At 37.3% G+C, this 21,457-nt stretch overlaps 1 protein-coding gene across 10 annotated transcripts in view; it reads right to left on the bottom strand.

Annotated features, from left to right (window-relative positions):
• Positions 1-1,136: 1,136 nt before the first annotated feature.
• LOC124619939 (protein-L-isoaspartate(D-aspartate) O-methyltransferase) overlaps positions 1,137-21,457 on the bottom strand; it is a 54,322-nt gene continuing 34,001 nt past the window's right edge. For 2 of the 10 annotated variants that reach the window (XM_047146590.1, XM_047146591.1), the window contains exons 6-8: positions 20,511-20,683; positions 19,892-19,934; positions 1,137-3,836 (exon numbers count right to left, since the gene is read on the bottom strand). In XM_047146590.1, coding sequence (XP_047002546.1) covers positions 3,645-3,836; positions 19,892-19,934; positions 20,511-20,683 — 408 coding nt within the window. In that variant the 3' untranslated portion in view covers positions 1,137-3,644. Of the gene's footprint in view, positions 4,437-5,023; positions 6,386-7,133; positions 7,237-19,891; positions 19,935-20,510; positions 20,684-21,457 lie in introns of those variants that run through there. The other 8 variants (XM_047146595.1, XM_047146594.1, XM_047146593.1 and 5 more) reach the window with 8 other exon arrangements.

The following is a 21,457-nucleotide window of genomic DNA, read 5'->3' on the forward strand; positions in this document are numbered from 1 at the left end:
ACAATAAACCCTTTCAGTAAACAAGTTGATGCACCTTGTACTTTGTTCATAAATGATTTTGCAATTTTTACCTTCTTCACATTGTAACTACTGATTCATTATGTTATATGTAAGCATAATTAAAATCATTATCATCAGATTTCGTAGACCCAGTGTTTGTCTGTCACATAAACACTGATATATTCTTAGTCTTTTCATATTCCACATAGAGTTAAAGATACAACATGACTCAATACAATGCACATTCAGACTCAAATGTTAGTAAAATTATAGGTAAAGTAATTGTGTACTTAGTTAAAATCTGATAATATGACTGTTAAAAACACTCACAACTGAAATTTGGAGCTGAAAGAATGTAAATTACTTAATTCTAGCAACAAAATCCATATATTTCTTGAAGTAATCCGTGGTGCATTCACTAACTCGGTAACCATTTTCTGTAATTATAGTTAAAATACGCCTGCAAACAATGGGTGAACTGAGCCTGACTGTTAAAAATTTACTTATACTTGGGTGGCTGTGCCTGCCGAACCAGGTAAGTTCATTTTAGCATATGCTGAATGCATGGGATCATGCCAAAGTTGACTTTTTTTTTTTACTGAAAATTCTGTCAGAAAAGTTTAAGAGTATGAAGATATATCTGACGTGTACATGTTTCAATCTGATATACCAACAATATCAAATAATACGAGTCAGCACTACATCATCACTGCATCAAGCAGGGGTTCATCTGGTCATCTTCAACAACTGGACTTACGATACAGGTAATTCAAACAATGCTGTAAATAACTTAGTACTAAAGGAGTCCATTCAAAAAAAAAAAAAACACCCACACACACACACACGTTAGCTGGACACACAATGCACTGTCAAAGGACTCCTTCTGAATGCTACCAAAGTTTTCATTCTCTTTTTATGTGTGCCTGTTGATGACTCAGTGTTTCTACTGGTCAGTGGGCGGTCTCCTTTACTCCTAAATTATTTACAATATTCAGAAAGTACTGATTCCTTTTCAAGCTGCAATATACTATCACAAGTCACACTCCATAGTTTTGCAGAGGCACATGCACATATTTTATCTGAATTAAGAGTAAAAGGATGTTAAAATTGAAATCTACAGTAGAAAAAAAATTATATCGCTCACAGAAGAATTTTATTAGTACATTAAACTTAACTACACAAAATACAATAAATGAAACAGCCAAGATTGTGCTTGTATTAATACAAATTCTGCAGAAAAAGTTAACAATTTATCAAGACAAAACTAGCACACAAAACTGTGTATAATGCATACCACCAGGTGGATTCTCACAAATAACTTACTTTATGTGACTTCTAGGATGAAATACTTTTGGATATGAATACTGTTTTTGCCCGCAAACAAAATTTTGTGTTTTATTTGTATCTTCAACTTGCTTTGGAAGCAAACATTAAAATACACTTTTCTCAATTGCTGACTAGTTTTTATTTGTTATAGAGACCAAAAATAGAGTGCAACACAGCACAATACTCATGAGCACATTAATAACACTATTTTTTTATTTTAATTTGGTAAACTTCTACAATTCATGTGCTCAATGCTATGTGAGTAAAACAATGCAACAGGAAGAGATTTTTGCAATACTTTTTTCTACAACTATGCAATGTGTGTGGTGGATTTATCAAAGTCTGCCTCTTCAGTTCACTTGTGTAAGTGAGCATTGACTGTGCCTTGGAGAAAATAGTTATGAAGCCTAGTCTACTTCACGCACAGTAACATTTTCATTGCATAATTAATGGAAGTACATGAGCTTGCATAAAAAACAATAATCCTTGACAGAAACTCTTTTTAATTAATGCTGAACAGTATTCAAATTTTAGACACCTTATGAATAATATGCATATGTTTCTTGATTAAATATCAGTAAATATTTTTTTCATTCAAGTGATATTTTAAAGAAAAAAGTCATAATTGTTAACAAGACAAGAAACTTCAGATAATACAGAATGATTATATATATGGAACAGTGTAAAGAACTTAAATAACATTTATATTCACCAAAACTGCTGCACCGATTTTAAATAAAACAATACATGTCCATCTGCTATCAACTTCTGTCCACTACTGGAATGGGGCATAAATTTCATATTTACTCTACTAACATTGTAACCTTACTAACTTCAGAAATTTATTTTTCTGTAGTGTTGATAACACTGTATTTTGGACAGTGAACTTAAAAATGTTATCAACTTCTGAAATTTTAGGAGCTTAAGAAGGTTAACAAAAGATCAATATGGTTAATGAACAAAGATATTTACATAAAGGTAATCAGTACAAATACTAGCTGCTTATACAAGAAAAAGTGATATCATTCAGTCAACAACACTGAAGGACAATCATTATGAAGATAATACATTAAGTTTTAAGTTCTCTCCTAGTCTTCCCTATTACTTGGCTCACAAGTTACACAATATTTTCTTATATTTATTCAATCTACATGATTATTTCACAACTGTCATGTAAACTCCAGTCATAGTAAAAAACCCAACATAAATGTTGGACTGTAAGAGAATGAGCTGAGCAAACTCTAGAGAACTACAATAAAATACTCAAGAATAAGCACCAAAAATAATACAGAAGTGCCTTCTGAATGAAGTTTGGTTGCCCCTTTAGTGAACCGAACACCTACAAAACAAATGTAGAAACTAGAATTTCATTGGTGTGTATACTATTATTAACAAGGAAATTAATCAAACTGCAATCATTTTTAAGGAAAAGAAAACCTTGTAAATGTTTATTCTGAACATCTGACACAATTACATATGGATGAAAGAAAACCATACCAAGTCTTGCTAGTCATCCATGCGCAACAAGACTCTGACAAGAGAAAGGAATACTCAATGCTCTAGCCATATTTTAATATGCTAGTGACCAACAGTTCCATTCTGTTCACACATAAGACACTTATATTGCTAATACCTAATATATACAAAATAGCAAAACAAAATTCCTTGTTATTAGCTATGGAATGGTATTCTAGCAGCAGGTTGCCCACCAGAGATAAACATTTCAACTGATTTTTTGACCTGTATTGGCCATTGGCCAATGATTCAAATTACTTTGTGCAACATATCACTGCAAATCATTATTACACTTACTTCTTACAGAAGGACAGCCGTAAAAAGGGAACTGATAGTGAAATCACTGATATATATAATGTTTAGGTATAAGTAAGCAATCTGCATGACAGTATTTTGCACGATGTGGTAAGTGCACAGAAGAAATGAGACACCATCATCCAAAATGGTATACACACCTGGTTGCATACCAAGCACAAGGAGCTGGAATGCAAAAATTAACTATGCCACCAGGTTAATTATTCCCAGCAATTATTTCATTGGCAGTCATGTAATTCATTGTTTGTGGGAGCATACATGAGTAATAAACCTGCTGCAAGTATACCTACATACAAACATGTATCAGAGATAAAAATTTAACATCTAACTTGGGAACTGAATACCACTTCTTGTGGCAATAACACAATCAAAATCTGCCACTACTGTTTTGACATATTACTGCTTCTTCAGGAAACAAAACTCGTTCAAGTAAACATCAATGGACACAAATCAGTTCCCACAGTTTTTAAAAATGAAGAAAGGATTTTTTAAGCAAAGGATGTCAGTATCATGCTACACATTAAACCACTCTCTGCAGTTAAGTAAACGCAAACAACATTGGTAGTAAGACAGTCATGAGCAGTGTGGGGATTTGCCAATGGGGCTGCACCGCCATGCCGCTCCCCGCATGTCCCTGCCCGCCGGCGCCCAACTGGGCACTGCTGCCACCATCCTTGGACCTGGGTGACCAAATTTGTGGGGTCACGCACGCATCATCACAGCTCTTTTCTGGAATAACAATGGATGGGGGTGATGGAAGGGGTATGGAGGAGTCATAAAACAAACGAAAAAATGAGGACAGGAATAGTCTTGAAGGAAATTTTGTAATAACCTAACATACACGGCGCTGACTCATGGTAGCAAATCTTAGTGTCAAATATTCCTTTTGAAACTGCATTTCCCTTGCACACTTTCATCAAAATACAATGTGCAGCACCTTTACAATGTCAATAAAGAGTTTGTTGTGATCGCTACATGCAGGAACTTCCGCTGTGTACTCGTGTACGATTTGTTGCATTTTATATGATGATGCTTCACAGTTTTAAGCATACACTACAGAAACAGTCAAGTAGTATGGAAACTGGAATAATACCTGTTTCATTATTAAAATCTATGCACATGCTGTAACAGTCAACTGCAGAAACATCAATCTGATAGTAAGGAATTCAATAAACTTCTTTTAATTAATTGGTTATCCTACAGCTCTGTTAAATACTTATATAGTCCAATCAGATGCTGAACAGTAAGCAGTTCTTTGAGACCTATCTTCTCAAACAAATCTGGAAGAATAAAACCTTCATTACATATGTTTCTTAGGGACTATATAACTTAAAACAAAACTTGTGCCTGAGAATTTATCTTTTCTTGTTGCAAGTAAACAGCAAAATGATGCAGATAAATGCTCTGGTACTAGCATTTTCTACAACTGACAATTCTGATAACAGTATATTTTTATTTAGGTTCCACTCATGAAGAGCTACGCAGTACCTTACGTAACTGAACATGGAAACTAAAAGCCTCAACACATACGACATATTACAAGTTTATATTAGGAACCACAAACTAAACAACAGCACATGAAAAATTAATACAAAGGAATTGGTGGAAAAATTAAACCATTTCTACAAAATTTATTAGGAGTAAAAACAAATACAAAAAGTTCACGAATAATACAGAGAATAATTACAAAATTAACGTAAAGAGCTCCATAGTAGATGCATCTTCCTCACAGCCTAAGAATTGAAGAACAAAAGAAAATAATATGGGTGGGGGGGGGGGGGCGAGGAGGAGGAAAGAGGAAAGAGGGAGGGAGAGAGAGAGGGGGAGAGAGAGAGAGAGAGAGAGAGGGGGAGAGAGAGAGAGAGAGAGAGGGGGAGAGAGAGAGAGAGAGAGAGAGAGAGAGAGAGAGAGAGAATTAATGCTGTGCTGGCATATAGATAACTGGCCTCGGATTGTACATATTGCAAGTCATGTATCAAAACCCTGTCGCATTATTCTCAATATCACGACCTCTGCTTCCTATCTTCACTTATTTTTCAGTTTTTACTTAGGAGAGAACATTCCTTTTGAAATATCCAGTTAGACAAACTTTCTGTATTCCGACCATAACGCTGATCACTGTAAATTACATTTATCTCTGTGATCAATGCATTTATTCTTCAGCTTATATGATTTTAGGAATGAGAAACTATCTTGACAAGCCTTTCTTCTTCAGTTCTACTGGTGCAATACAAAACTAGACAGATGGCTTATTTCACATAAGACTTCAACAAAATAACTTACTTGAATATTAACTAATAAATAAATCTTGAGCCTAACATTTGATACTGATGTGGCATAATATAGCAGCATTTAAAAGTTGTTCTGTTGCTATCACATACAAAATTTATTTTCGTAACTCAGAAAATTTTTGCAACGAGTCACGCCAGCCATCAAAGATTTCTGTGTTACTATGTTGAAAACGGCAAACAACAGAAAAAAAACTTGAAATTAACATGTCAATATCCTTACGAAAATTCCTGCCATTTAGTGATACTTAAAAAATATATAGCATTGTTTACAGACATATAAATTAAATGACAGGTAACAAAGCTTCCAAGCTACTAAAACGTTCATTACTGAATTTTCAAAAGAAAAAAATCAGATCTTCACAGATTTTTAAAAATTTACTACAACACAACATAATTATGGATGATGGTCAGATGCAAACAGTGCAACTAATGCAGACTTATATTAACGGGAGGACAATTAAAGATTACAATGGGTCCGTTTTTGGCACTTGCTGCCAATATTAACTTTGAGTCCTGTTTCAACACTGATCTTTCCACTATCACATTATCTGGGAAGTGACACATAATGAAGAACCAAAACTACTGTAAATAAAATGCAAAGCTAAAAGCAATCACATATTTTAACAACAAACATTCCCCATAACTTTACGGTTTTCAAAATCAGAAACTGAATGAAATACAATGGTGCCCATCACACACAAATTATGAATAACCATAGTTTTTTGGTATTACGAACATGCAACAGCGCAATGTTACGTTGTCAAGATCACACGGAAAACTTATGTAAACACCAACATACAACAACTGCAACCACACTATAACCTGCTGTTAGAAATGTAACACATAAAGCACTTTCGGTGAATAACTGACTTATCATACGCTTACACTGTGAGTAGAACCGTCTATATGAAATCTCCAAAAAAGAACAGTAGGTCATACTGAAAGAAAAGAGCACACCATTACAGTACTTTCTTTAGACAGGAGTCAGTTGTGTGCTTATGAAATTTTGTCTTTAATTTAGTTAAGCAAAACACAGTATTACGATTTATTACTCTGAAAGTTATTTATTCAAATAAACTCCAAAACAGTGGCCTATCATGAGAATAATGAACACACATTTCCAACACCAGTAAACAAGAGATGTGCATCAAGTGCAGATAAATGTCACTAGCTACTAATTCCACTTCATGAGAAATTGCACTTTTGGAAAATTTTATCAAAATAGGAATATTAACTTTCCAGGCTTAGCAACACTTGCAAACAGGTATTGATCAATGGATGACATTAGATTAACACTTGAAATGAGATAATGAAAGCGGTATTCTTGGGATTAATCCTGTCAACATTGCTTCATCATCAACTGATAGTTTTTGTCTATGGATTTGTACTGAAGTACAACATGTCTTAGAAAAGGAAACACATTTTTACTGTAGTTCCTAACTGGTAAAAACACCAGCAGGGAAGAAAAGAGAGGAAAATGTACCATTATCTACATACATATTAGTTCACATTTCACACCATCCACATTTTTCACAATACAACAGCAATGAAAACTGGCACGCATGAAAGCCATGTTCCCTTTGTCTGACAGCACTGATAACTGCACATGCAATGCTACACACAGCAAGGAAGCAATGTTAAGTGCGGCTTTGTTAGAATGAATTCCAAGTGGAGAACAGCATAGATTCCTACACAACTCTCAGAATAAGACTAGATGATCATATGCGTGTAGTACTCAGTCATCAGCCCTTTTCTGTCGGCTGGAATGTAGGAGCATTTCTGCTATGACCTATGTAGAAATGAAAATGAAATTAATATTGTGGAAACTATAACAAACATGATTATTGCAAATTAAAATACTAAGTACACAAACCAATAAGATCCTATGTTTTGAACACTTAATTATGTCTAAGAAGTTTATGTTTTTCCTTTTCTAGTCTTTCTTTCCTGTTTTGTTACAAACTACATAAACATTTTTAACACGAAAAACAGGAATTTCACAAATAAATTTTGAACTGAATGAAGGCGCAGCTAATGAACCCCTGTCTCAAATAAGAACACCGAATATTGACTTTCACTAAGCACAGTATACACTTAATTAGCATACAGCTCAACTGTAAAATAGAAATCCAAAGAAGTGTGCAGAAACTGAAACAATTCTCCAATATGCTTTGGAAAAAATTACTGTCTCTATGCAATACAATGACAAATTTATTTATTCCAATTCACAAAAGTTTCTGAAAGTAATCAGAATAAATTTCAAGTAGTACAACAGAATACTGAATCAACATTTTTAATTTAGTCATCTACTAAACACAGTATCCCTACGTGTAAATCTTATTCTTACCAGATAACCCCTGTCTCATTATTGCCTATTATGGAGGGCTAGACCAGTGCTGACACAAAATTGCATAAATACATGCAAGAAAACGCAAAGCGAGAATAACATCTACTAAATTTCCAGAACATTAACAATTGGAATTGAAGCAACTGGTACTTCAACATGAAATATAAAAGTAAACATTTGCCCCCTATATTCCTGAGCCTTTTCAGATATGGGACCAGTGCTGTAAGAGCACAAGAGAATGTGAACACCCTAACTTTCGACAACTTGCAGATTTAGTGGTTATTTTTCTTTGAATGCTGTTAAACGTGACATAGATGCTGCAATCTGAAAGATACAGCACTTAAATCTACCGTGCTACTGCTTCTCTAGATCCCATGAAACTTGGCAACAAGGTTGTGAGCACACCTTCAGTTTTGCACATTTTAAGGAAGTTTTGCTCATGCCTAACTTGCATGACATAATTGCCTTATGGGCCAAATATATACAGATTTGATAAACAAAGTGCATGGTTCACGATGTGCCACCAGGTGGTAGCACACTGTGGCAAACTTATCCCTGTTCGCTCAACATAAATCCTGCTAGATGATGGCACACTCCTCAGATATGCTAATTCACTCACTATATAGTGAGAAGGCAAGTCCCATCCCGGGATGTAGTGCCAATGGAAGACAACAACACTCTATATAGTATAGTAAAATTAGATCAGACGCCAGTATATGTTAAAGGTGTATTGACAGTAAACCAATTTTGTAGGTTTCTGAGTGAGTTATAGTGCATGAAGTTATGAATTTTATCACACAGTAACCCATTTGAGACACTGAGAATCATAAGGTCCAAACACACATCACCGTCTATTGTGAGATTGTTGAAGTTACTCATGCTTCTGGAATCGGTTGATCTTAAAGTGAATCAGGTTTTCTGTGCTGTAGGCCACATTGTACACATGAACATTGGTGAAAAGTTTTAACACTGGTTTCTCTGATATTCCCTTGAATGTGGGATTGACAGTGGTGTGCTTTAGGCCCTTATGAATCTCAGTGCCACAGTTGTATTCTACTCAAGTGACCTTGTTGGTTGACATTACTATTTCGACAACTTGCAGATTTAGTGTTATATAAATAACCACGATCTCCTCCTCGTACTACGGCTACAGTCAACCATGAATTACCTGTTACAACCTCATTGTGGAGCAACTTCGTTAGGAGTGAAACTGAAGCTGTCTACGGTTTTATAAACTGGCATCCTACTCCTCCTACTATATCTTCTGCGACGGTAAGGCATGGCTGTGTGTCGTGCGGCTGCTTCGAGTCGAATGAACATGCTGTTGCCTCACGAGCGAGATTGGGCCCTCAGCGGATGTGGCCCCTGATAAGCGCACGCCGTCAGGCGCGTGCACGAGCAACCGGATGGGCGTCACCAGAAGCACGCTTTTTAGCAGCGGATTGCGCACTGTTAAAACTAGAGCACGATCCTGCGCGGCTCTGGTGGCGGCGAGCGAAAACTCGTTCAAGGTCACCTGCCTTACGTAGCGTTGCGCAACACTAACACACAGCCATTATAAAAGTTATGGAACCTGTGTTGTTATTTATATACCACTAAATCTGCAAGTTGTCGAAATAGTAATGTCAACCAACAAGGTCACTTGAGTAGAATACAACTGTGGCACTGAGATCCATAAGGGCCTAAAGCACGCCACTGTCGATCCCACATTCAAGGAAATATCAGAGAAACCAGTGTTAAAACTTTTCATCAATTTTCATGTGTACAATGTGGCCTACAGCACATTACTATTAATCACTTCCACAAATGGCACTTTGTCTTTGGAGTTGCTTGTTTACTAAGTGGGAATTGGCTTTCGTGTGCAGTGTTAACATGACTATGTTGAATCTCTTTTAAATGCTAACAGAAAAGTAAAGCTGTGAGAATGAATCGTAAGTCACACTTGGATAGCTCAGTCAGTAGAGCACTTGCCCACAAAAGGCAAAGGTCCCGAGTTCGAGTTTCAGTCTGGCACAAAGCTTTAATCTATCAGGAAGTTTCATATCAGTGCACACTCTGCTACAGGGCAAAAATCTCATTCTGGTTGGTTGGTTGATTTGGGGGAGAGAACAGAAAAGTAAATTACCAGGAAAAGATAGCCACAAAGGAACTAGGGCCTCCGACAACAGATTCTTGGACCGGGAGAGTGACGAAATCAAATAAGTGTGACTACAAGCACACATTTAACAAGGAAGTCTACAGTTAGCACAAGTTACTGTTTGAGTGCAGTGTAAAAAATATCTGATTTTCAATGAACATAAATTTGTGCACTAATACATCTGTTGGGAATCTCTTACACTTGTCCAAAAAAATGGAAAAGCACGAAAACTCCCACTTAAACAAAAACGAGAAATGGAGAGTTTTGAAAGCTTACATATAATTTCATTATTTCCCTGAACTGTATATAATTATTCACAAAACAACAAAATTCCAGAAAACAATTCTTTATTTTGTCAGATAAGTTACGCACCTTATTACTACTATTATTATTATTGGTAGTGGCTGCAGTTGTATAAACTTGTTGTAAGCATAACTGTTATACAGCAGACGCTATTAATCCACACTCTCACATTTATCTGAACCTAAAGATTTGGGAACACCCAGAATGTACACTCACGACATGTCACTGTACAAGATACTAGATTCCAATGGCACACTTAGCCTACATCTCCCGCCCCCCCCCCCCCTCCCATACACACAAGCACATTTTAGGAAAAGTGCCAAGTGTAATAACAATTTTTTACAAGCTGTCACAAAACAATTTCACTGATGCCGGTGGCAAGTAACAGTTTCTTTAAACCGATTATAGCATTGATATTTTTTTGGAAACAGGCCTTTTTGTTAGGACATGAGCTAATCATGCTAACTGAATTGTACCATTATTTGTGAGTGAGCACATATACACTACTTGAACACTCGAACAAACAAAGCATATGTCAAATAACCTGAGGTGGTATATGCAACTTATATGTAAGGATTTCAGAAAGTAAATTACACATGCTGTCCCATGTTATGAACACTGCACAACAAAAAACCATATGTTCTGTGTGTCCTGCAGACACAGTTCTGCTGCAGTACCGGCAACAGATGCATCAAAGTGCGGAAGTGAAATGGTGTGGCAATTGGATATGTGCATCTAAGCTGAAGTGCGCGAGGCAGTAAAATCCTTGTGAGTGAAAATCTAATTTACACACAGATTCATCGTTGAATTCTGATGATTTACTGACTAAATGCAATGTCATGTCCAGCCATAGTGAAATTGTGCTGACAATTTGACCAAGGATACACAGACACGGGTGATGCTGATCAGTAAGTCCAGTTCTGCACTATGTGATTTTCATTTTTTTCGGCAAGCTGAAAGAACATCTGGCAGGAAAGTGAGTCCAACAATGAGGACACTGATACAGCAGTTCTCGAATGGCTCCATGACCAAGAAATGGGTATCTATCATTTGGAAGTGATGTGATAGAACGTTCTGACTGTTGTTTACGGAGACTTTGTGACTACAATGAAAAATAGATCATGTATCTGTGTCACTTTGAAATGTAATGCAACATTCAATAAAAGTTACTTGGCCTGCCACAGTAATGTGTAACTTACTTTTTGAAGTCCCCTCATACATGTGGCTTCTCGATCATTGTGGACACCTCCAATATTACCCACATGACATATCCAAAAAATTGTTCACTGTTACACATACAACTGCTTGAGATGTGGGCGTAATGCTGCCTTGAAGATGCAACCAATGATACAAAATTGCCTTGCAAATACATAGGTGAGACTGCACCCTCAAAAGAATTAATAGCTACTTTATAAGCATCACAACAGCTACTGACAGAAATTTCACATGAATAGGCAACTGAAACTAGGAACACAAATCCAAACTTTGACAGAAACACAACTGCAGACTGGAACTGCCAGCACGTCCCAAACAGGTAAAAACTGTTTCACTATGAAGCAGTATGTCACAGCTGATCCTTACTGCGTAATTCCCAAATAGCCAGTCTTCCTGAACCATTCCTGAGTTGGTGCTTTGAAGGAAAAAACATTGTGAGGCCATTTAGAGTGAAGTTCCACAGAAGAGGAGGAGGAGGAGGAGGAGGAGGAGGGTATTAGTATTTCAGATCATGTCGACATAAACATCATTAGAGATGGATTAGGGACGGATGGGAAGGAGATCGGTCATGCCCTTGCCAAGAGAACCACCATTTGCCTTAACTCAATTCAGGGAAATCATGGAAAACTTAAATCGGGATGGCCAGATGCTGATGTGAGCTGTCATCCTCCCAAATGAGAGTCCAGTGTGCTACCAGCTGTGTTACCTCACTTAGTGAGTTCCACAGAAGAGACTATCATTTACTTCCACAAAGCTGCCTCATTACAAATGACAAGAAACACTAACAGTAGGGCATGAAAGGATGGAAGTGAGTTACTAGCGTTGCCCAGAAAGTAATGTACCACATTTTTTTCCTTCAACAATTCTTTATTGAACATAATGAGAATTACACACACGAAAGAATGGTGTTTTATCTACACACCCAATTTTTCCACGTAATCTCCATCCCTTTCTATGGCCTTTCTCCAGCGTGAAACAAGAGCGTGTGCAACCTGTCGGTACCAATCCTTGTCCTGGTGGCGAAGCCAGTGCTTCACTGTGTGAATCAACTCCTTATTGTCTTGAAAATGTCTTCTATGAATTGCATCTTTTAGTGGTGAATGACAACATCAGCTCACTGCAACATGTCAGGTGTGACAGTCACGGATGGTCTCCCCAGCCACTGAAAATTGTGGAGCCCCGCCGAACCGCCTTCTGATGACCTTGCCCTCCGTGCCCAGTGACTGACTGTACTTCTGTCAACAGCAGATGCTGCATAGACTTTGCAGAAGTGTTTATGAATATTCCCCAGTTTCTTTCTCCGCAGTGAGAAATTCAATGTTGGCATGTTGCTTGTAATGCACATCACCTACAGACACCATTTTGAAACTGTCCTGCAGCTACACTATCTGTCAGAAGTGATGGAAACTTGGCGAGTTCACTCTGGAGACTTCCAGTAATACATATACAATATTTCATATTCGTAGCATTGTTTTCCGCTGAGAAAAAAAGAATATAGAGCGTTACTTTCTGGACAACCTTCATACATACTTGACAAGTCACATTTTGCTTGAACATGAATAATACAAGGTGGTTATAACTAAACGTTCGCTACATGAGAGATCCTGTTGTAGTACAATGGAACTATGTTGAAACATATGTAGCAACTTGCTGTAGAGAAATAACGAATAAACCATTGACAGAAACACATCTTAATTTCCACCTGAGAGAGTAACATTTGTTAACTGTGCACCATTTTTATGTTCCATGTTACAAACAGTGCGCAATGTGAGGACTATCTGCATCCACGACAGCCTGGAACCACGCTCCAGACTGCTTTATTGCTACCTAAAACATCTCAGGTGGGATGCTGGCTGTCACGACAAAGCTTGTGTACTGCTTGAAGACCGCACATTGTGTCCAACAATCTCAGCCATGGCAACAGTAACTTTTTCAGCAGTCTGTACTGCAATTGGTCTTCAGCCTCTCCAGAGAGCAATTCCCAAACAACAATTTAATTCCAACTTCCGAATCGTATTCTTCAACCCCAGTGTGGAAAGAGGAACTCTCTGTATTCCTTTAATGTGTTGATACTCACAAAGAGCAGCAGCACTATTATTATTATTGTTTTAACACAACAGCTTTACGAGTAAAGCCCTGCTCACCTTGCCCAGACCCACATTAACTGTCAGCAGCTGTAATGTGGACTGATGCTTGTGTTTCAAACCTACATCGCCATGCCAGTACTGGTACCAAATGGCAAGTCATGACACTTAACACTATAACAACGCAAATCCTGCAGCCCACAGGCTGAATATCATTCCTATAAGTTGGGTACCTACGTTGTAAATAGTTTTTCACCTACACTGGATCGAGTAGCAAAAGTTTGTTCATCACAGCAAAATGCTTTGAAGGTCTGGGCATGCTATAGATGGCTCTGTGAAGTTATGGGTACATTTCAATCCCTGGAACAGTGTTACAAGTGTATACAGAATTCAAGTATACAGCCAGCATGTATCGCATTTTGTGGCAGTAGTAGTCGAAACGTCCTACACTTTCATTTGGATGCTGTCCTGCTCATGCCATAGCAAACCAAAGTTTTACCAAGGGTCATTCCTGTATTAATGTGTTCCCCACAATTCAAATCAGGGAGAAAACTTTTTATCCACTGAAATTACTTCAGCATATACAGTACTAAATCAGTTTCATGAAAAAAGGTCACAGCTGCCTCTATCAATGAGTATAGACAGAATCCCTGACAGGACACATCATTAATGATGATTAACAACTATGCTACAAGCTACATTAACAAATTCCACTTTGTCCTTTTGCCACATAATAAGCTACAGATTAAGCCCACAACACAGCCCGCATCACTGACAGAGCGACTTCCTATGTTAAAAATAGCCACATGATGTGTTTAACATGCTCCTTCCCACAGCCACTAGATTCACCCAAATGTGGAATTTGGATACCGTGTGGTGTGACACGAGACTGGACAGAATAGGTCACCTGTGTCTACTCTGTATCATGCAAAGCAGCTAAGTGTAGAGTTCTCTGAAGTCATACTAACCATCTGTCAGCATTCAGGATACCAACTCTCTGACAGGACCTTTGAGATGGATCAGAAGTGGTACTGGGGGCATAGTCCATATAAATTCAAGCAGGCTAGGAAAAAAACTTACCTTCATAGTCTCGGATGTTATTGAATTTAGCATATGTTAAAATGAAGGAACACTTTTTTTTTTCTCCAAAATAATTTCTGCTCTGAGATACAGCCTTCCAAAGATGACACTGTACATGCCATTTGAAGATGTGAATTTCGGGAAAAAATTTAAAGTGCTGTATCTCTGGAACAGTTCTAGATATTTTGTTGTTCTTTTTTATTTGGAAGATAATTGCTTTATGATTACAAAGAAATCCTCCATTTGGGCTTATCTGTCAAAGTTCTTTTATTAAAGCATTCTGAACTTTTTTTTTAATTTATGAAATTTTTTTTTCAAAAATGCTAATCTATAAAATTTTGACCTTTTTTCTGTTGATTAGTAACATATAGTTCTACATTTCCTAAAAAGGAGATCTTCCCCTTTTAAGTCAAACAGGTTTTATAAACAATTGAAATTAATGCCATACACAAAACCTGTTTTATTACCACATTATCACAAAACAGGCTCATAAAAATCAAAACCTAGATTTTTTCAACATAATTTTAGTTTTAAAAGATGAGTAAGAAACTCATTTTTCAAGCATTTTAAATGGTTCCAAAATGTATATGAAAGGTCCAAAGACTTAAACGTTTCTATGTATACAACTTCTGTGCACTCTGTTTTGTACTGAAATTAACCAGACAATGAACTAAAAATGTGCTCCACTGCTTCAGTATCTTCCTTTGACGTAGAGTGATGCTGCCCTGTTGAAACAATAGGAACTGGAGCACTTACAATCTTCAAAACATTGTGAACAGGAAGTGAGCACTGATGGCATTGTTGCTGTCCTTCAGCTGAAAACCTATATCCAGCAGCTGGTCCACGTGGTAGCATAAAGTTCACTACAATTTTGTTTAACTCATAACTGGTGCCTATAATCTCTGCAATCCACCAGTCACGGTCATACACACACGCCACAAACATACCCCTTCTCAGGTTGTGAATCTGAATGTTATCCTGCTGTTTTTGAGGTGTTGGCCGAACGAACAAAATTTCTTCTTTCTTACTCTTTAAAGTCTTACAATATGAGTTCAACCATCACTTTGACTCCAAAAATGTGTCTTCTGAATTCCTTTCACAGGAGTTTTTTGTTTGGACCATTCTCCTTTTTCTGCTTACGGAATTATTCTATTTCCTCTCTGGACAAAAAATGAGAGTTGTGGATGTGTAAGATTTCATGACTCGTGTAAAATCCTCAGCATTCTGAATCGCAGCTGCTTTTGGTCTGGAAAGATTATGTTTTGTAGCATAGTGCTTCAGCAGGCCGCCTACACCATCACAAGGCCCCTCCATGACCAGTAGCACTGTATACCCACTCAGTGGGCACAGCAACTTACTCAATTCAAACAGCTGGTAACAATTTTTTAAATGACTAGAAGCACCACCAGAAATAATGAAGATTTCTCTGCCCCTGTTTGCAGTTGAAGAATTTTGTACATTGCTAGCAAAGCACATGCTGAGTCATGTCCTGTGTCATCACTTTCAACTGCAACACTTGTGATCTTGTTTTGAAAATATGTCACTCCTGTAAAAATTGAAACATGGTCATTATTCCAATGATACCCTTGTACTTCTTGTGGGAGAATCACAGACCAGTTCTCAGCTAAATCACAGTGAAGTACTAAACATAGTTCTTCAGCCTGTACACACCTTTTCACTTCTGCAACGTGTAGTTGCAATTTCTTCAGAAGCTGGTGAGTTACTGCTTTCACTGACCATTTACCAAGTTCATCAATGAAATTGTCAATGGCAACAATTTTATTAATTCGTTTATTTTCCTCCAACATTGCATATGTTATTTCTGCAGAGTCTTCCAGGCCATGTGTCTGTAAAGACAGTCCTGCCTTTCTACGGCAGTCACCACATTCTTGAAACAAACAAGTCTCTCGCTTTACGTCACAGACCACTAATGACTTCACACACCCAACAAAGGTGTCATATGTCATGTGCTCCAGTAAGTTCTTCAAAGTTACCACACAAAGTTCAAAATTCGCACAGTACACACACAAATGGTTTCTTAACAGGACTAACACCCACCTCTGTAGGTGACTGATTCAGGGTACTTAATTCTTCCTCTATTGATGTAAAATCTGCATCACCTGCACCGTAGGAGGCTTCACCTTGTTCAGATACTATCATTGTTATTCTGTCAAACATTTAGAACACAAAAAGTCATCACTGGAAACATCTTCACTTTGAAACAGTTTTCAAATGAGAACACTTATTCCCAACCTGAACAAAGCCTGTTTTTTTTTGTTTGTCTTATATATCATTCTTTTATGAATATGCAAATAGTCAGCACACTTCACTCTCCTGTACCCCAGCCAGAAGACATTTCAAACAGTCCTTTTCACAAAACACACTGTAACTGTGTCAATTGGCAAATTCCTCACGAAAACATAGAGCTCACTGGATGCTCTCAGATTTCTTAGAAGCCTCTTCAGTAAACAAATTAGCACTGAACAACTACAATACAGAAACCTGCAATGAACAACCACAACAAAGAAACTGACAAAAAACTACAACAAAGTGTAAGAAATATATGCAACAATGAAAGTGAAAAGAAATAACTGCAACAAAGAAAGTGATAAGAAATAACTGCAACAAAGACAATAGAAATAAACATTGCAACAAAGAAATCAGTAAGAAACAATTTTAGTGAAGACATACATTGCCCTTTAAAGCTAAACAAAAAAATATTTTTTAAAATAAAACCTGTCCAACTTACAAGTGGAAGTTCTCTTTTTCAGGGAATGTATAACTATATGGTACTATCCCACAGAAAAAAATCAAAATTTTATGAACTGGTATTTTTGGAAAAATAAAATGCATAAATTATAAAAAAAAGTTCAGAATGCTATAGTAAAAGGACTTAGACAGATAAGCCCAAGTGGAGGATCTCTCTGTAATCATAAAGCAATTATCTTTCAAATAATAATAATAACAAAAATAAAACAACAAAATATCTAGAACTGTTCCAGAGATACAGCAATTTAAAATTTTTTCCAAAATTCACATCTTCAAAATGGTGTTCGCAGTGTCATCTTAGGAGGCCAGTATCTCAGGGCAGGAATTTTTTTGGAGAAAACAAAGGAATACGTGTTTCTTACTTACTCCTGAATTGTAACATATGCTATATTCAATAACATCCGGGACTATGAAGGTAACCCCCCTGCCTGAAGTGATATGGATTATGCCTGGACAAAGCCTGAGGAAGGACAAGCTGGAAGCTTCTTGGGGGAACTATTCACACATTTGTCCAGAATGGTTCATGAAAATGATGGCCAAAAGTGAAATGTGCTTCTCCTAAAATCCTTCCAAGGTGTTAACAACACTTAAATGGTTGATGGTAACTACTGGAATCCAGGAAATGCCATCATAATGTGATTTTACTCTTCTGAGGAATGTTAATTATGACCGTGTGTGTGTGTGTGGGGGGGGGGGGGGGGGGGGGGGGGCGGGGCGGCAGCACACTTGACGGGGTCTCCCCCCCCCCCCCCCCCCTCCCCCCTGGTGGTTTGAACACAAGTGCTTGAGATTATAACCACACTCTTCATTTAAAAAATGCTGAATGTTACTTTTAAGTTGACCAGAAGACTTGCAAACAATTCTTTTATCTGGTATTGTGAACCATCTTACACAAAGTGCACTTTTAATTTTTTATTTATTTTTTTAAATAACTCCAGTTTCAAATAATGTTCTGCCGGAAAAATCTGAAAATTGACAAAAGTATGGCCACACATTATTACTCTCGACAGGAAAGAAAACAGGGAGGAATGGGGGAGGAGGAGGAATTCATGTTTCGGTGTAGAAATATGTCATCTATCCTGCGTTTAGAAGTTGGGTTCTTTCAATATCCAAGATCTCTAAATATTGCACACTGAGAGATGGAAAAGTGTTGCTCTATGGTGCACAGACCATGCCACAAGATATTCCAGTCAGAACTATTAACGAATTATGAAACAGATCGAACACAATAGCAATGTAAGTGCATCACAATCTGAACAGGACATAAGTCGGGGAGTAATGAAATCCCTAACATAGGTAATGATGTTTATGATTTGTGAGATGTATATCACTTGTGTAATTTACTTGATCTGAAGACTAACCACTGGCTCATACTCTGGTGCTGTGTGTCACGACCCTACCCCCTACAGGCCAGGTGACATCTCGTATACTCCACTGTCACTTCTCTTTCTAGCTCACCTTAACCCCACATTTCCTGAAAGTCTGATATTCATTTCATAATGTTCCAAGATCTGATCCTTTGCTAAAATTGAAGCCTGATAATCAACGTAAGGGAAATTTTATCCTACAATTCACGCACAAATTATTCATCAGCTGTGTTTCCGAAAATTTAACTGTTTAATGCACAATATATTGCAGTTATAGAGTCAAATTAAAGCTCTTCGTATTGTTATGATTACAATACTGCCCTTTTGTTCACGTATATACCAGTATATGAATTTGTTCAGTCACCTAAAGACTTCATTGTTTATTTCACATCTGTAAATAAGAACAAGTATGATGTTTTCGGATCTATATGGATCAAAATTTCTTTCCCTGGATTCCACTTTACAGAAACTGGTGGGCAGTGCAGGTGCAACACTACAATGTGATTCTCATCCAACAGTTGCTACGACATAGCCTGTCAGATTTTCTGTTACTGGGTGTAGTGACAGCATTAAGCACACTGATTTTGTGCACCTAATGTTTTACTGTTCTGTGCATTCCAGTTTGTTTGAATGCAGTATAGGTCAAATGTGGCCTAAACACATTCCTCTCTGAGAACTCACCAACTGTGTTGCAGTTTTTAGCCTTATGTCAAAACTAGTTACTAAAGAGTAATCTCCTCAGGTAGGTACGCCTACTGTATTCTGCGCAAATATGACTGATAAGAAACTGAAGTATTTAACTAAGTATTTGAACTGAATATAGCCCCCATCCATAATAAAATCAGTACAAGGCACTAAACCAAAAGTATTGTAAAAGTTCATTATATAAAGGCAAAAACAGAACATCTCAATAATGGATCGCTAAAGTTTAATGATAAATTTACTTTGGAATATCATAATCATTGAAACATTTAATATTTGATGCGAGTGTTAATTTCAATACTATTCGTGAGTGTAGTGTTCTGTTCTTGTTTTGTACTAAAAAAGCTTATGTATGCAAAGATAAATCAATTTTAGATTTCTGACTGATTTCACGAACACTAACTGAGAATAAAAACACACACACACCCAAATATGCTCACCAGTGCTTTTTCCAGCCTGACACGTCCTGCAGTAACTGGACGTCTGCTTGTGGCCAGTAATTTTGAGCCCAAAAGCAAAAGAAAGAGTGCTTGTGTTAAATACTTACACAGCTAAAATAAGCACAGTATGTACAGATAACAAGGATTAAAGAGATGGAACACAGATAGAATCGAATCACAGGAGACTAAATCTTCAACAGTGTGTGTGTGTGTGTGTGTGTGTGTGTGTGTGTGTGTGTGTGTGTAAGCTCGTGCGTGCGCCGTGTGCAGAAAAATGCAGGTTAATTTCTTCTACTTTCTTAATAATTTTTTGTACACCATTTTCTACCGTTCACAGTTCGTTACACATGTTCTACCACTCACAGTTCACTATAACAAAATTAACACCAATTGCAGGTTTGGTGAGAACAAGGTGAAGAAGGAACATTAATTATCACAGCTCTGATGATTTTGTTAAGACATCATTATGACTGGAATGTGTTACATAAATAAGCCATTATGAGGGTGGTGGAGGAACAGAAAGGGTTATTGCAATATATTTTACACAAAAACTGGAGAAACAGCAATGACATGTTTCACACTCAAGGATGTACGCATATATGAGATAAGTCTTTCCTACCTGCCAGGCCACTGATGGTCCTTGTCCGTGAGTGGCACATAGACAACACCCATGAGTGGTGTCCTCCGTACTGATCCATCTGGCAGCTTGTCAACCTGCTCCAACTGTTGGTTTCCTCCTTCTGGCCCAACAGGAACTACCAGTCGACCACCTGGCTTCAGCTGGTCTATTAGCTGCCAAACAAATTTCTTTTACACAATGTCAACACGCCAGTGAATTCTATGTGTCACATGCTAGCATCTCTAATTAAAAATTTTATCTGCAGCATCACGAGTAATTCTCTGGGGGTATAAAAATTTGTATTTTTCCTGTTTAGTCAGATTTTATATTGCTGCATAAATGAGCCCTTTTTGTGTCCACATAATGCAATCATTACCGAGTTACAAACAACTCTAACAAAGAGTAATACTATATTTATGAATATCACTTATTTCCAAATTGCGATGGATGTTTTATGTTATATTTCAACAGTTAACAAATGAGATATGAAGCTGTTGTTTCAATGTCCCCCATTATTTCCAGCGAAGTTAAGGGAGAACTTATTTGCATTTACTTCCTTTTAAGGAAGGTGAAACCAGGTATCTGCAGCATTATCTATCCCAAGTAATTTATGAATATAATAGAGGGAAACATTCCACGTGGGAAAAATATATCCAAAAACAAAGATGATGTGACTTACCAAACGAAAGTGCTGGCAGGTCGATAGACACACAAACACACACACAAAATTCAAGCTTCCGCAACCATCAGGAAAGAGGGAAGGAGAGAGAAAGACGAAAGGATGTGGGTTTTAAGGGAAAGGGTAAGGAGTCATTTCAATCCCGGGAGCGAAAGACTTACCTTAGGGGGAAAAAAAAGGACAGGTATACATTCGCGCACACACACACATATCCATCCGCACATACACAGACACAAGCAGACATTTTGTGTATGTTTGTGTGTCTATT

Source organism: Schistocerca americana, chromosome 6, assembly GCF_021461395.2.
Source record: "Schistocerca americana isolate TAMUIC-IGC-003095 chromosome 6, iqSchAmer2.1, whole genome shotgun sequence".
NCBI classification, from domain to species: Eukaryota; Metazoa; Arthropoda; class Insecta; order Orthoptera; family Acrididae; genus Schistocerca; species Schistocerca americana.